The 15,270-nt window shown below is 35.0% G+C and overlaps 1 protein-coding gene across 1 annotated transcript in view; it reads right to left on the reverse strand.

The window, feature by feature from the left end:
- The window catches only part of LOC135364485 (ankyrin repeat domain-containing protein 26-like), a 52,674-nt gene extending 40,532 nt beyond the window's left edge, over window positions 1–12,142 (reverse strand). The window contains 5 exon segments of the mRNA XM_064591932.1: window positions 661–754; window positions 1,089–1,159; window positions 4,962–5,114; window positions 6,514–7,467; window positions 12,116–12,142. Of these exon segments, the coding sequence (XP_064448002.1) occupies window positions 661–754; window positions 1,089–1,159; window positions 4,962–5,114; window positions 6,514–7,467; window positions 12,116–12,142 (1,299 nt within the window).
- Between the last annotated feature and the right edge of the window lie 3,128 nt (window positions 12,143–15,270).

Consider the following 15,270-nt stretch of genomic DNA (forward strand, 5'->3'; position numbering starts at 1 on the left):
AGGCCCTGATTGAGCAGTCATTTCCACTTTTTCACTGGCATCTCTTTTCCTTTTCAAAATCCAACAAAGAGAAAAATATATTCCTTTGAGAAAAATGTTTGCATAATGATCTAGTAGTCATTCTTGATGAAGTCAACAAATTACAAATTTATAATTACAAATCACAACAAATTATCATGAAAGTAATCCATTCTCAAATCTCACGGAAGGGTTTAGATTACAAGAGAAAGTCAGAATTCAATATCAAATTATGACTCAAAGTTTCGGTTTTTTAAACATACTGAAAAATATTAGTAGGGACTCGGACGTTTGTATGCCAATATTCACAGCAGCATTACTAACAGTAGCCAAAAGGTAGAAAAACTCAATTGTCCACTGCCAGATAGATAAATAAAATGTGGTATGTATAAAATATTGCTTATCTTAGACTACCACAATCTTTTTTATTACAATCTTACTATAAAAATTATTAATTTATGAATTCAGTCAACTTCATCTATAAAGAGGAATTATACTACCAGTAGCAAGTAGCAACAATATGAATACAATAAACATTTTTATTAGTGAGAATTTTCATATTATCCAAAATGGTCTTATATACTACTACTAGAGAAATAAAAATTCCTTTTCAGTAGGACAGAAATTAAGAGACTGACTTACCAAACTTGTACTTAACAGGTTTTCCTGAAGTTGTTCAATTTTGCACGCTTGTTTTTTGACTGTAACTTTTAACTTGGCATTTTCAACTTCAAGCCTAAAATGAATATTTTAAAATTATTCTCACACATAAATTTTAAAAGTACCGTATAATTTCTAAACAAACATCTGACGGTCTTACATAAATTCTTAAAAATTTAAAAAGTAGAAGATTTGGCAATTGTGCCATTTTTCTGGTTGTGTTTTATAGTTAATGTGCAAAATTTAAAGATAATATGCAAAATTTATGCATTTCCAAATAGCGCAAAGCTGGAAGTTTTATCCAGCTTAACAATGATGTACTTATTATCATAACTGATATATTTCTCATCCTACACTGCTTCTCTGCTTTATAAATACTCAAGTATTTTCTGTGCTGCTTTAAATTGTACTTTTGCACGTGATCTTTCGACGTCTCAATACATCTTACAGCCTCTGCATGTCGATCTTGTGCTTCTTGCAACTAAAAAAGAAAAAAAAAAGAAATACTTTTAACTACTGGCAATCTAGTATAAAACCACCATCAGCTGTTTTTGTAAATAAAATTTTAGTGGACACAGCCACACTCTCCTCTACATACTGCTTTATGGCTACAGCAGATTTGAACTGCTGCAACAGAGACCTATGGCCTACGAAGCCTAAAATATTTACAGGGAGTCTGCTTCTCTCTCTCTCTCTCCCTCTGCCCTTCCCCGCTGTTCCTTCTCTCTCTCAAATAAATAAAATCTTAAAATAAAATAAAATATTTACAATCCCCTTACAGAAAAGTTTGCTGACTTCTCTAGTTACTAAAATGTCACGTTTTTAATGTTTTTAAATTATATTTTATCAGCTAAACCTACAAATTTATATATTGGTCAAAGGGGGAAAGATACGAAATTACCTTATGGTAAACATTTCTGTTTTTGTATTCGAAGTACCACATCCATTCTACTTTTAAATATTCACATATGTGAATGACCATGGCTGTTCCAGTGATTATAAAAGTTAACATGTTGCTTTCAGTGACAACTAGATATTTCATGGAATAGTATGAGAGGCATTATCTTCGTAGGAACCAGAATGCCTGGGGTCTGAACACTGGGTATTAGCTGTGTGACCTGAACAAATTACTTAAAATTTCTGTGTCTCAGTTTCTTCTTCGTAAAATGAAGATAAAAATAGTATCTACACACTGGGATGTTGGGAAGATTAATTTAGGAAGTATACATGAACTATTTATTTTTATTTTTATTTTTTAAAGATTGTATTTATTTGACAGAGAGAGAGAAACAGCGAGAGAGGGGACACAAGCAGGGGGAGTGGGAGAGGGAGAAGCAGGCTTCCCGCCGAGCAGGGAGCCCGATGCGGGGCTCGATCCCAGGACCTTGGGATCATGACCTGAGCCGAAGGCAGACGCTTAACGACTGAGCCACCCAGGTGCCCCTATACATGAACTATTTAGAAGGGTATGTGGCACATACCAGATTCTGTCTGCAATTAGCATTATTGTTGTTGCTGTAGGTTATGTTCTAATAATATTTCATATTTTAGGCAGATGGTAGGCCAATGAAAGTGGTCTCTTATACAAGTTACACTGAAATCGTTCTTCACACCACTGAAAGTGGCAGCAAATGGGGAGCATGAGGCCCAGAATACATCCTCCATACTTCAAAAACTTTTACCAATTCCACTAGCTAACAGTACTTTTTTCCACTTATAATAATTTTAACTTACTGCCTCTCTATACTACTCAGTGGACAATCTCATGGACTACAGGGCAAATAGTACCTCCTAGACTGAGTAATAAATATTTACATGACCATCAGAGGCAAGGTAAAGCCACTGACGTGGAAATAATGGACTCTTGCTAAATCAACATTCCCAAATCATTTCATGTTTATATTATCTTAGCAACTGTCTGTGTTACACTGCTTTAGCAAGTACTCTGATGAATACATTAAGGCTACGTGGTATGGCATATCAGAAAAAACTGTCCCCGGGGGCGCCTGGCTGGCTCAGTGGTAAGAACATGCGACTCTTGACCTTGTCCTCATGAGTTCAAGCCCCACGATGGGTGTAGAAATTACATAAATAAATACACAAACAAACAAACTTTAAAAAAGAAAGGTTAAAAAAAAAAAAAAGAAAAAAGAAAAGCTTTGCCCGGAGCTTTATAGTTGGTAAAGTAATCTCAGTACTGGCTGCAAAATGAAGAAAGGCAAATATAGCTGTTTTTCCACAGTGAGGGGGAAAAACAAACATTTGATTGAACACTTCTCCTCTGTCAGATTAAATGCTTTCAATTTTACATTTAATTGCTTAAAATACATTTAGAATAAAAGCTTTGTTATGTCAATGTTTTCAATCAGAAATTATTGATATGGTATAATGTACTTAATTTTATCCTAAACACTGTTAAGTTAAAATATTCTCAATTTATACAAGGATAGGTACCATGCATATCCCATATTTTCCCCCTTAGATAAATGTGTACTTAGAAAGACAAAATTATCTCTCACGAAAAAAATAAAACCAATGTAAAATAAAGGACTAAATTGTGGACTAAATTGTTCTGCATAGACTACATGAGACACGTGTGAAGAGAGTAAAGTCAGTGGGAATTAGAATAGTCAGAGAGAGCTTCCTGGAGAATGAGAGACTATGAGCCAGGTCTGAATAGTGTAGGACTAGGCAAGAGGAAGGGAAACTAAGAGGACAGAAAGGACAGCATGAGTAAAAGGCTGAGAGATGGTGAAATCAATCCAATTAACTCAGAGGATAAAATCTGATGGCAGGGAAATAAAAACAGATGTCCAGACAACAATTAAATCAACGTTCAGAGCAGCATTATTAATGGCCATAAAGTGGGAAACAACCCAAAGGTGCATCAAATGATGAATGAACAAGGGTTTTGGCCCACAATGGAGTACTGTTGGACAATTAAAAAAAAAAATGAAGCACTGATATATGCTATAACACAGATGAACCCTGAAAACATTAAGTAAAAGAAGCTAGTCACAAAGGACCACACATTGTGTGACCCCCTTTATATGAAATATTCAGAATAGGCAACTCTATAGAGGCTGAAAGTAGACTGGTGGTTGCCTGAGGCTGGGGGCTCAAGGGCTAAGGGTTTCTTTTCAGGGTGATGAAAATGTTCTACTTGATGGCAGTGATAGTTGCACAACTCTATGAATATGATCAGAAACACTGAACTATACATGTTAACTGGGTGAATTGTATGGTATGGGCATTATATCTCAATAAAGTTTTTAAAAAATCCAATGGGGGCGCCTGGGTGGCTCAGTCATTAAGTGGCTGCCTTCGGCTCAGGTCATGGTCCCAGGGTCCTGGGATCAAGCCCCACATCAGGCTCCTTGCTCGGCGGGAAGCCTGCTTCTCCCTTGCCCACTCCCCCTGCTTGTGTTCCTTCTCTCGCTGTGTCTCTCTCTGTCAAATAAAGAAAATCTTAAAAAAAAAAAAAACAAAAAACAATGGCAGGACCCATTCTTAATTTCTTAATTCTCTCTTTTGGGTGTATATACTACACATGATCTGACTATTTCTATGCATTTACAATATATCTAAAAGGAAAAGAAAATGAAGGAAATGCCTAAGTTCAACTGGTTTGTAAAATGACTTTTCTGTACAAGTTATCCTAAAATCAGTACAGATTCTATATCCGTTCATAAAAGTGAACATGAGAAATAAGACCATTGTCTGAAACATTCCATTAAGGATTATCTTCTGATTTTGTATGGCTCACCTCATCATGGTAACAGAGATATCATTAAAAAACATTGCACCTGGGTGGCTCAGTTGGTTAAGCATCCAACTCATGATTTCAGCTCAGGATCATGGAATCGAGCAGGCGTGGGGCTCTGTGCTGGGCAGGGAGTCTGCTCGAGATTCTCTCCCTCTCCCTCTGCCTCTCCACCCATTCACGCGTGTGCCTGCGCACGCACTCTCGCTCTCTCTCAAATAATACATAAATCTTTAAAAAAGTTGTTTAGTAGGAAAAAAAAGTCCCTCAATTTCTGTGAGGAATGATGCATAAGTCTCACCTTTCCTAAGGGTAAATACTGTAAGAAAAAAAAAATGTATAACACAAATAGCAGAATGAAAGTCAAAGTTTAAGAAATAAGTGCATTGTGAAGATACTAAAATTACACTAAATTATAATGAAAATACAAAAGAAAATGGTTCATAGAAATTAGCATCCTAAAACACTTTGTATTAACCTGGTACAGATTAACTGTTGACATGCTACATTTAATAAATACCTGACTTCTGATTTGACCTAATTTCTTCCTCAAATCCTGTGTCTCATCTTCTAAATTAATACGGCAACGTGATGTAACCTCCAGCGAAGCCTCTGACATAGATTGTTTTTTTAGGGCATCAGCCAGTTCTAGTTGAAGGTGTCTCACAGCTACCTAATAAGACGTTTCTGCTACTGATTTTATAAATTATCTTACTATTAAGTTATATTAATAATATATAACTCTAACATATGTACTTCGAAAAATATCACCACATACAGGTGTTATCCTCCTGCCTAGTCAGTGTTATGTTACTTAGATAATTAATTCAGCCCCACTCTCCATTCCTTGTTGATGAATCTGCAAAGCTTCCCACCCTACTGAAGTCTCAAAAAGAAATGGGTATACAGGTGGGCCTAGCAGTGGTAAATTCTACATGATGACATGGTTTCCCTCTTTTTTATTAGAGGCTTAAATTAATGTCAAAGTTCCTCACATATTCAATCCTCTGCTCAAATCCTTCCAATAGATTACTATCTCAGAACAAAAGTGAAGTCATGCTAATGGGCTTCAAGGCCCTAGATAACCTGGCTTTCACCTCCCTCCCTGGCCTCCATTCCTGCTACAGTACAAGAATCCTGCCACCCCTCATTAGTCTGAAAATGGAGATCCAATGCCAAATTAAAATATTACAGATACAATTCTCTTTGTATTGGACAAACTTATGCCCAAATGATAGTCATTGAACTTTGAAATAAGCAAATTATTTGTAAAATTGCCTTAAAAAATTATAAATAGCAGTGGGAAGATTAAATCAAACAGTTTTGCTAAAGCTCACCATAGTTGTCCCAAATTATGATTTAATGAAAAGTGCCTGCAAAGAGTTAAAAGGTCATAAGACACACGATTTCAGACTAAAAATTCAAATTTATATAAATAAAAATAAAATTATTTCAACCTAAAATGTATAAAAAGCTACCAAAGGAAAAGTACTGAGATACAGCGTCTACACTTCAGTTCATGTGGGAAATCTGGAGTAAACCGTCAAGTGAATCCACTTAATTGAATCTCAATTTCAACATGCTCATTGCAGGTATGAACATTTCCATTTATCTGTTCATCATGGTATTAAAATGTGGTGACAAAGATTAAAATTATTATTTTAGCAGTATAAGACTAAATTATTAGTATCAGCCTACTATTAACAATTTATAACTTAACCTCTTAAACTTTCATAGATGACACAACAATTTTATTCAAATTAAAGCCCCTCTCAAGTCTAATTTTTATTTGCTGGATATAAGTTATGCTGAATTATAGTCTATATATTTTTTATGTTCAACTAGATTCAAAATTCAGCCATAATCATTCAGGTCACGATCTCGGGGTCATGAGGCGGAGTTCTCTGATGTGGAGCCCTCTTGGGATTCTCTCTCCCTCTCCCTCTGCCCCACTCCCATTCTTGTGCAGGTGCACTCTTTCTCTCTAAAAAAAAAATAATAATAATAATCAAATATTACTTTGAATTTTCTCTTAGAAAGCTTCAAAAATATTTATCTTTCTGGATACTAACTTCTCTTTCTACTTTCTCCTTTTCATACTGATACATTCTTTCTTTTAAAAGATTGCATTCATTGATTAACTCTCTATTGCTTGCTTCCAGCAAAAGACCTTGTTTTTCACTTTCAGCTTGAAGTTTTTTTATGATACCCTGAAACTGGTCTTGGATATTAATTACTACATGTTCTTTACTGGCAGCTTTGTTGTGAGCATCATCTAGATGCTGTTGAAGCAACATATTTTCACTTTGTAGTTGAGATAATCTCTCCACTAAGGATTCCTGCTTTCCAATGTATTTATTCACTTGATCTTGTTCATTTTGATACATGTGTTCCATTTCCTTTTTCTGACACTGTGTTTGACTTAGGTCTCTCTGTACACATTCTAGAACCAAAGTCTTTTCCCTGAGAGCATCTCTTGTGTGATGGAGCTCAATTTCTAAAGTATTGAATTCACTTTCAGCTTTAGAAAGGTTTTGAGAAAGAAGCTCATTATTTTCTTTTAGGTTAGACACATCAAAATTCAGTTTGTCCTGCAGACAAAACCATTCATCTTTTGCTCTCCAGAAAGCAAGTTCTAGGTCTCTTTTTGACGCCTGACTTTGATCATAATCCTCTAGAGCAGTAGCTAGTCTAGCTCGATATGATTCAACTTGTGTGTCCAGTCTTTCTTTGTTTTGCTTTTCATTCTCCAGTTTAGACTTTAGCATTGTATTCTCAGTGGTCAGAGCATCAATCTGTCCACTATATTCTAATATTGTTTTTGTTAATGTTTCCTCATTCAGTTTTATGGCCTTTAGAAGACTGACATTTTCTTTTATAATTTCAATGTCTTCACAATATTTCTTTTCCATTTCCTGGTTCTTACTGTTTATTGTGTCTATTTCCAGTCTTAGCATGGCAATTTCATCCTGCCACATGTGGGTTTTAGGCAACAGATCTTTTTCTTCTTTATGACTATTAGAAATCTAAGTAAAACAAAGGAGACTTTTAGCTGGAACTCAATAAAATGACATTATCCTGATTTTCTCTGAAATTAAAGAAAAACCTGTGTTTATACAATGAACAGGTTGCAGTAAGTGGATATCCCAACTGGAAAAAAATAAAGTTGGGTCCAAACCTCAAACTTGATACAAGCATAAATTCCCAAAGTTTCAAAAATTTAATTGAAGACAGTGAATGCATGAAAGGAGAAAAGAAAGCAAGACACAATTTTTAAGAATCTCAGACCTGCAAAGGTCTTTCTCTGATTTACAACAAACCCAGAAAGCCTGACATAAAAGATTAATAAATCTGATTACACTAAAAATTGAATTTACACTCTGATATCTGACACAGCTACCCCACGATAAAATCCAGAGCTCTGCCTTTATTTTGACAGATTCAATTTCCTAAAATTCTTTTTTCCTGGCAATATTCCATACAAATTCTACTTTTCTAACATTTCTATAGTCACATATAAGAATTACATCTACTGATAACTGACAAATCCAGTCACTATACTATAAACACTTCTACCGACATCAGTGAACTTTTTAGTTATCACAATTCTAGAATGGAGAGGTTAAAAACATTAAGTGAGCTGCAGGACTTTCCCCAGGTCTTCTCACTCCACTACTAGTGCTCTTACACCAAACCACAGCTCTTCTCTAGTGTAAATCATACATACAATAGAAGCCTTATATTTCAAAATACTGATGGTACATAAGGTAAAATTTGTACAGCTCTTAGAAAAATCATGAGATTATTTGCTGCTGCAATAAGTTTAACTTCCTCTTCATGATGTTTAAAATGTTTAAAATAGGGGAAAATACACGGAGCTATTTTATTAGGAATAAAACACTCATCAATAAGTTGTCATTAGCATATAATTGTTTCAAAAGCGCCTTGTAATGAAATAGGATACTACTTGGAGCAAATTGCTACTTTTCTCAAAAGTAGAGACTAAATCCAAAAGAAAGTCTCTCAACAGGCTACACTCTTCTCCTGTTCATCAGTGGCAGTGTTAAGCTAGCTTCTCTTTCAATACAGAGGTGATGAAGCAACTGCCAAAAATTGAAACATATGTTGTTAGTAGCAATAGTTTTGAGCATATGGAAAGTTCAACAATTCTTATGGAAAATAATAAAAGCCTCTCCTTTGGATGAGGACATGATGAATGTCACTATTTGACTCTTGCAGACAAACGCATTTAAATTAAGGATATTACTTTATCCACTGGACCAAAAATGTCACCACCCCCTATGGCCCCCAAATACACACACACACACACACACACACATATATATATATGTTTTAAAAATCCTCTATGCTTTCCATGATCTACAGTGTTGGTTTTTAATTTATATGTATGCATACATGGAGAAAAAATAATAATTTCAGAAAATAAAATGTATATACATACAAATACATACACACATGTACTTAAAAATAACTAAAGAAAATACCCCAGAATTCATTCTGTTATTACCCACTTCAATCTCCTTTTGTTTGCAAAGGTGATTCTTTAGAATTCCATCTTGTAATACTCTGGCATTCTGTTCTCGAGAAAGTTGTAACTTAGCGTCATTTCGCTCCTCTACAACCTAGAGACATATTTTCATTAGGATTTTGGATCACACCATTACAAAGACAAAAGTCAGGGGCGCCTGGGTGGCTCAGTCGGTTAAGCGGCTGCCTTCAGCTCAGGTCATGATCGCAGGGCCCTGGGATCGAGCCCCACGTCGGGCTTCCTGCTCGGTGGAGAGTCTGCTTCTCCCTCTCCCTCTGCCTGCCTCTCTGCCTACTTGTGCTCTCTCTCTATCTCTCTGCCAAATAAATAAATAAAATCTTTTTAAAAAAATTCAAAAGTTTAAGAGAACTTAAAAATAATGTTCAAAAGAAGTAGCCTTTTTAAATACAAGGATTTTTATCCTGCATGAATAACTCAAATTTTAATTTAAATGACAGCTAAATTTGTCATAAGGTAAAAATACAAGAAGATAAAGTATGTGAAAATAAAATTTCTTTACAAAACATTTAACCAGTTCCATCATAGTCTCAAGGCGATTTAGCCTGTATTTTAACATAAAAAATCCAAAACTGGGGTGCCTGGGTGGTTCAGTTGCTTAAGTGTCCTACCCTTGGTTTTGGCCCAGGTCATGGTCTCAGGGTTGTAAGATCCAACCCTGAGTCGGGCTCTTCATTCAGCGCAGAGTCTGCTTGAGATTCTTTTCCCTCCCTCTCCCTCCCCATTTGCTCCTTCCCTTGCTCATGCTCTCTCTCTAAAAATAAATAAAATCTTAAAAAAAAAAGCCAACCTTCACATTTATCTCAATTTACCTTCTATCCCTTCATTCAGAAAATAGAGAGAGAGCATATATGAGAAGCCAAGAATTCCAATAAGTTAATAATTTTAACTAAAAATATTATAGTTCCTATTAGAATAAAATTAAATTTTTTATCTATTTTATACCTAAATAATATACATTAAATCAAGGGTATATTATAAATAATATTGATGGAAATATGCAATTTTTATCAAAGATTTACCTGATCCAAATTATTCCTTACAGTCCTCAATTCCACACCTACTGTTGCAAGAGTATGTTCAAGTTGTTGTTTCATTTCAACTTCTTTATTATACTGCTCTTCTTTTTCTCTGAATTGCGCCCTCATTTTTTCATATAATTTATCAGCATTTCTTCTTTTTTTTTCTTCTTGTTTGAAGGTAAATCTGCAAATAAATGTGCTTATTTAAAAATGTTTTGTAAGTAATAGAAAGTTCATTTTATGATCTGGTTCCACATATGTTGATTTATTATCCAAATGAAATTTCTATGTTCTCAATTTTTTTCCTTTCTCAGGCTCATGTTTACTTTCTCACTTCAATCTCTTCCAAAAGATATATATAGTTGAAAAGAAGTAATGAGAAAGCGTTATGCAGTTTAGTAATAAGTTTTAGTACTAACTCTGGTAGATATTGTAGAGAAAGGAATTTTGAAATTTTTCAAGAAAGTTAGAATTAAAAATTATCATTTTCCCCATATAGTCATAATTACTCCTCCATTAGAACAGATAATTTAGTTACTAAATAAAAAGAGAAGTTGCTCCTTATAAGAAAGTTTATAAATTCACTAGAAGTAAATTTCTACTTCACAAAACATCACAGGTACCTCCAAAAATAATTTGCAGTATAAGACAGCATCTGCAGATGTCATTTACACAACATACACCTGCAGATTATGGTGATCCAGGACTAGGCTGGGGAGTCTAATATCTATACATTTTATATAGATAGCCCTATACATTTTACGTTTCTTCTTCTGCAATATTGTCAATTTACCTTGTTGATTATTATTCATTTTACTTTTTTAAAAGATTTTATTTATTTATTTGACAGAGAGAGAGAGCACAAGCAGAGGGAGCAGCAGGCAGAGGGAGAGGGAGAAGTAGGCTCCCCACCGAGCAGAGATCAAGGGCTCAATCCCAGGACCCTGGGATCATGACCTGAGCCGAAGGCAGACCCTTAACCAACTGAGCCACCCAGGCACCCCGATTATCCATTTTATAAATCATTTGAAAACCCCTTTTAGAACACAGGATCCATATTAATTAAGGAAACAATAAAGAGTCATATGTGCTTACCACACAGACTTTTGGATTTATTTATAAGAGAGATATTGAGAAAACTTAGCAGTAATCATTTTCCATTTTACTTTTTAATCACTGCGTATGTTTAAAACTGAACAAATTTTTAAAATTTTTCCTGTCTTGAGAAAAATGGCCATTTCATACTCTGTTGATGGGCATATAAATTAATATAAACTTCCCAGAGAACAATTTAAAAATAGGATCAAAGACCTCCTTTAAAAATTTTTATACTTTAAGCAAACAATACGGTATTGAAGAATTTATTCCAAGTAACCAGAATTGTAGAAACAGATTTATATAAAACATTCCTTACAGCATTAATTAAAGTATAGAAAAATGGAAAATAACCAAAATGCAATTTGTTAAATAATGAGGATTCCATATGGTGTACTTCTATATGGTCATTAAAATTATGATTTGGAATATACATTAAATTATCAGTAGAAGTATTCACTGTCAAGAACTTGCTAAATTATTTTGAAGAATCTCATACTTCACACTACTAAAGACGTTTTCTTCCCTATAAAAATTCCAGAAGGGGGCGCCTGGGTGGCTCAGTTGGTTAAGCGACTGCCTTCGGCTCAGATCGTGATCCTGGAGTCCCAGGATCGAGTCCCGCATCGGGCTCCCTGCTCGGCAGCGAGTCTGCTTCTCCCTCTGACCCTCCTCCCTCTCATGCTCTCTATCTCATTCTCTCTCTCAAATAAATAAATAAAAATCTTTAAAAATTAAAAAAATTAAAAAATTAAAAAAATAAAAATAAAAATAAAAATTCCAGAAGGTAAGTTAGCAATTATCAAACTTCTCCTACACATCTGTAGTACAAAAGTAAAGAGTTCAAGGGGCACCTGGCTGGCTCAGTTGGTAGAGCATGCAACTCTTGACCTCACAGCTGTGAGTTCAAGCCCCTCATTGGGTGTGGAGCCTATTAAAAAAAAAAAAGGTAAATAGTTCAACTATTTCCTTAAAACCAAGATGTCATACCTCAAATCGCTAAGTTCTTGTTCCCATTTCACTTTTTGATGCTCCAACTGCAATTTCAACTCTTTTGTTTCTGATAGCTCCTTTTGTAGTCCATTAATCTTATTTTCCATTTCTTTATTTTTTCTTTTAAGTTGTTTACACTGATTTTTTTTAAGTTCTACTAATTTTTTATACAAAAGAATCGCATCCTGGATTTTTAGTAAAGTAGTAGAATCTACATCAGAGAAAAAACAAATAAGATATATAGGGCACCTAGGTGGCTCAGTTGGTTAAGCATCCAACTCTTGGTTTCAGCACAGGTCATAATCTCAGAGTCGTGGGATCGAGCCTCACGTCAGGCTCCACACACAGCACGGAGTCTGCTTGAGGTTCTTCCCCCGACTTCCCCTCTGTTCTTCTCTCCCACCCCCCACTCATGCTCTCTTTCTCTCAAATAATTTATCTTTAAAAAAAAAGAAATAAAATATGTGAGTACTTTTTGCATATAAAGGACTGTGTGCTTTCACATTCACTCACTCATACTTTAAACAATTATATACTGAATGACTTCAATATAAAAGATATTTTAGGGGTGCCTGGGTGGCTCAGTCGGTTAAGTGTCTGCCATCAGCTCAGGTCATGATCTCAGGGTCCTGGGATCAAGCCCCGTGTCAGACTCCCTGCTTACTGGGGAGTCTGCTTCTCCCTCTGCCCCGCCCCGTCCCCCGCTCGTACACTCTCACTCTCCTTCTCTCAAATAAATGAATAAAATCTTTAAAAAAGAAAAGAAAAAATGACCAAAACCTTTCTAAATAATGAAAACTATCATCCCACAGATCCAGAAGAATCTGGCTAGGAGAGAAGAAATGGAAGTAAGCCATTATAGTTTTCTTAAATTACTATGATGGGGCATAACATTACTCAAAGGTGGACTGTGATGCTTAAGTCATATACTTTAAACCCTAATCACTAAAATAGCACAACTAAAGAGTTATAGCTAGAGTAAGCAAAATACATACATATACATACTCACATAAATAAAACTAAATCATAAAAATTACTTGATTAATTTAAAAGACAGCAGAAAAGGAAGAGAATAGGAGCAAAAAGCAGAAAGGACAAATGGAAGTCACACAACACGATGACAGATTCAAATCAACGACCTCAATAATCACATTAAATGAAAATGGTCTAAAAGCCTCAATTAAAAGGCAGACTGTCAAAATGGATGAAAAAGGAAGACCCAACTGTATGCAACCTATTAAAAAAATATGCTTTAAGTGTAGAGACACACATTTTTTAAAAGGCCAGAAATATGACAGACCACACTAACAACTTGACAAAAGAAGGCTGAGCCTGAGTGGCTATATTAATACCAGACAAAATAGATTTCAAAGCAAAAAACACTAGCAGCAATAAATAAGGTCATTTTATAATGATAGAAGGGTCAATTAAAAGAAGCATAACAAACCTAAATGTTTATGCATCTATTAATAGGTTCAAAAATACAGAAAGCAAAAATTGATAGAATTAGAGAATTAGAGAACTAGAGAAACAGGCAAATTCACAGTTATAGTCTGAGATTTCAATAGGCAGAAAATCAGCAAGGGTATAGTAGACTGGAACACCACCATTCTTCTCAAGTATCCATGGAACACTTACCAAAAGAGACTATATTTTGGGTCATAAAATAAATTGTAATAAAAGGAGTCAGTCAAAAGGACTGAAGTCATAAAAGTGTGCTCTGCGATCACAAACTAATTAACACACATCTGAATAACCCCTAGGTCAGGGCACCTGGGTGGCTCAGTTGATGAAGCGTCTGCCTTCAGCTCAGGTCATGATCTCAGGGTCCTGGGATCAGCCCCACATTTGGCTCCCTGCTCAGAGGAGAGGCTGCTTCTCCTCGAGCTCAGGCTCTCTCTCTCTCTCTCTCAAATAAATAAAATCTTTAAATAACCCCTGGGTCAATGAAGTACTGAAAAAAAGAAATTAGAATGTATTCCGAACTGAATACACATAACATATTAGAATTTCTGAAACCCTGCTATACTAGCACTCATATGAGCATTTACAACACTGAATGTATATATTAAAAAAGAAGAAAAGTCTCAAATTGATGACCTTTGGCTCCACCTTAAGAAATTAGTAAAACAGTGAAGTTTGATAACCTTTGGTTATGTAGAAAATCTGACAGAATTTTTTAAAAAGCTACTAGAACTAATAAATGAACTCATCAACTTTGGAGGACAAAGAATCATTATACAAAAATCAACTGTATTTCTACATATTAGCAACAAAAAAATTAAAACTTAAGAATTAAAAATTAATTTTAATTAATTAAAAAATTGAAACTGCATTGAAAAATAAAAAATAATGACAGGTAATATCATAAAAGATAAAAATAACTATACACTAAAAACTACAAAATATTACCAAGAAAATTAAAGACTTATAAAAATGGAGAGAGATAATCTGTTCGGGGTTGAAAAATTCAATATTATTAAAATTAATCTGTAGATTCAACCTAATCCAAACCTGATCTCCAGAAGACCACCAGAGTTGTTTTTTTTTTTTTTTTTTTTTAGAAAATGAGAAGCTGACTCTAAAATTCATGTGGAAAACATAAATAAATAAAATAAATACAATTCATGTTCTGGAAACACAAAGGATCTAGAATAGAATTGCAAAAGAACCCTGAAAAAGAACAAAACTGGAGGACTAACACTAACTACCTGATTTCAAAAATTATCATAAACTGGTAGTAATTAAAACAGCATGATATTGACATCAAGAAGGCCAAAGAGATCAATGGGACAGAATAGAGTCCATAAATAAAACCACACAGAGGGGCGCCTGGATGGCTCAGTTGGTTAAGCGACTGCCTTCGGCTCAGGTCATGATCCTGGAGTCCCTGGATCAAGTCCCGCATCCGGCTCCCTGCTCGGCAGGGAGTCTGCATCTCCCTCTGACCCTCCCCCCTCTCATGTGCTCTCTCTCTCAAATAAATAAATAAAATCTTTAAAAAAAAAAAAAAAACCACACACATATGGTCAACTGATCCTGACAAAGACACAATGGCATGAAGTGGAGAAAATATAGCCTTTTCAACAAATGGTGCTGGAACAACTGGATATCCATACGCAAAAAGCATGAACGTGGATCCATACCTTTCA

The sequence above is a fragment of the Mirounga angustirostris genome, unplaced genomic scaffold, assembly GCF_029215605.1.
Source record: "Mirounga angustirostris isolate CCGP_5_RB_7025 unplaced genomic scaffold, mMirAng1.0.hap1 SCAF_5, whole genome shotgun sequence".
Taxonomy (NCBI): domain Eukaryota; kingdom Metazoa; phylum Chordata; class Mammalia; order Carnivora; family Phocidae; genus Mirounga; species Mirounga angustirostris.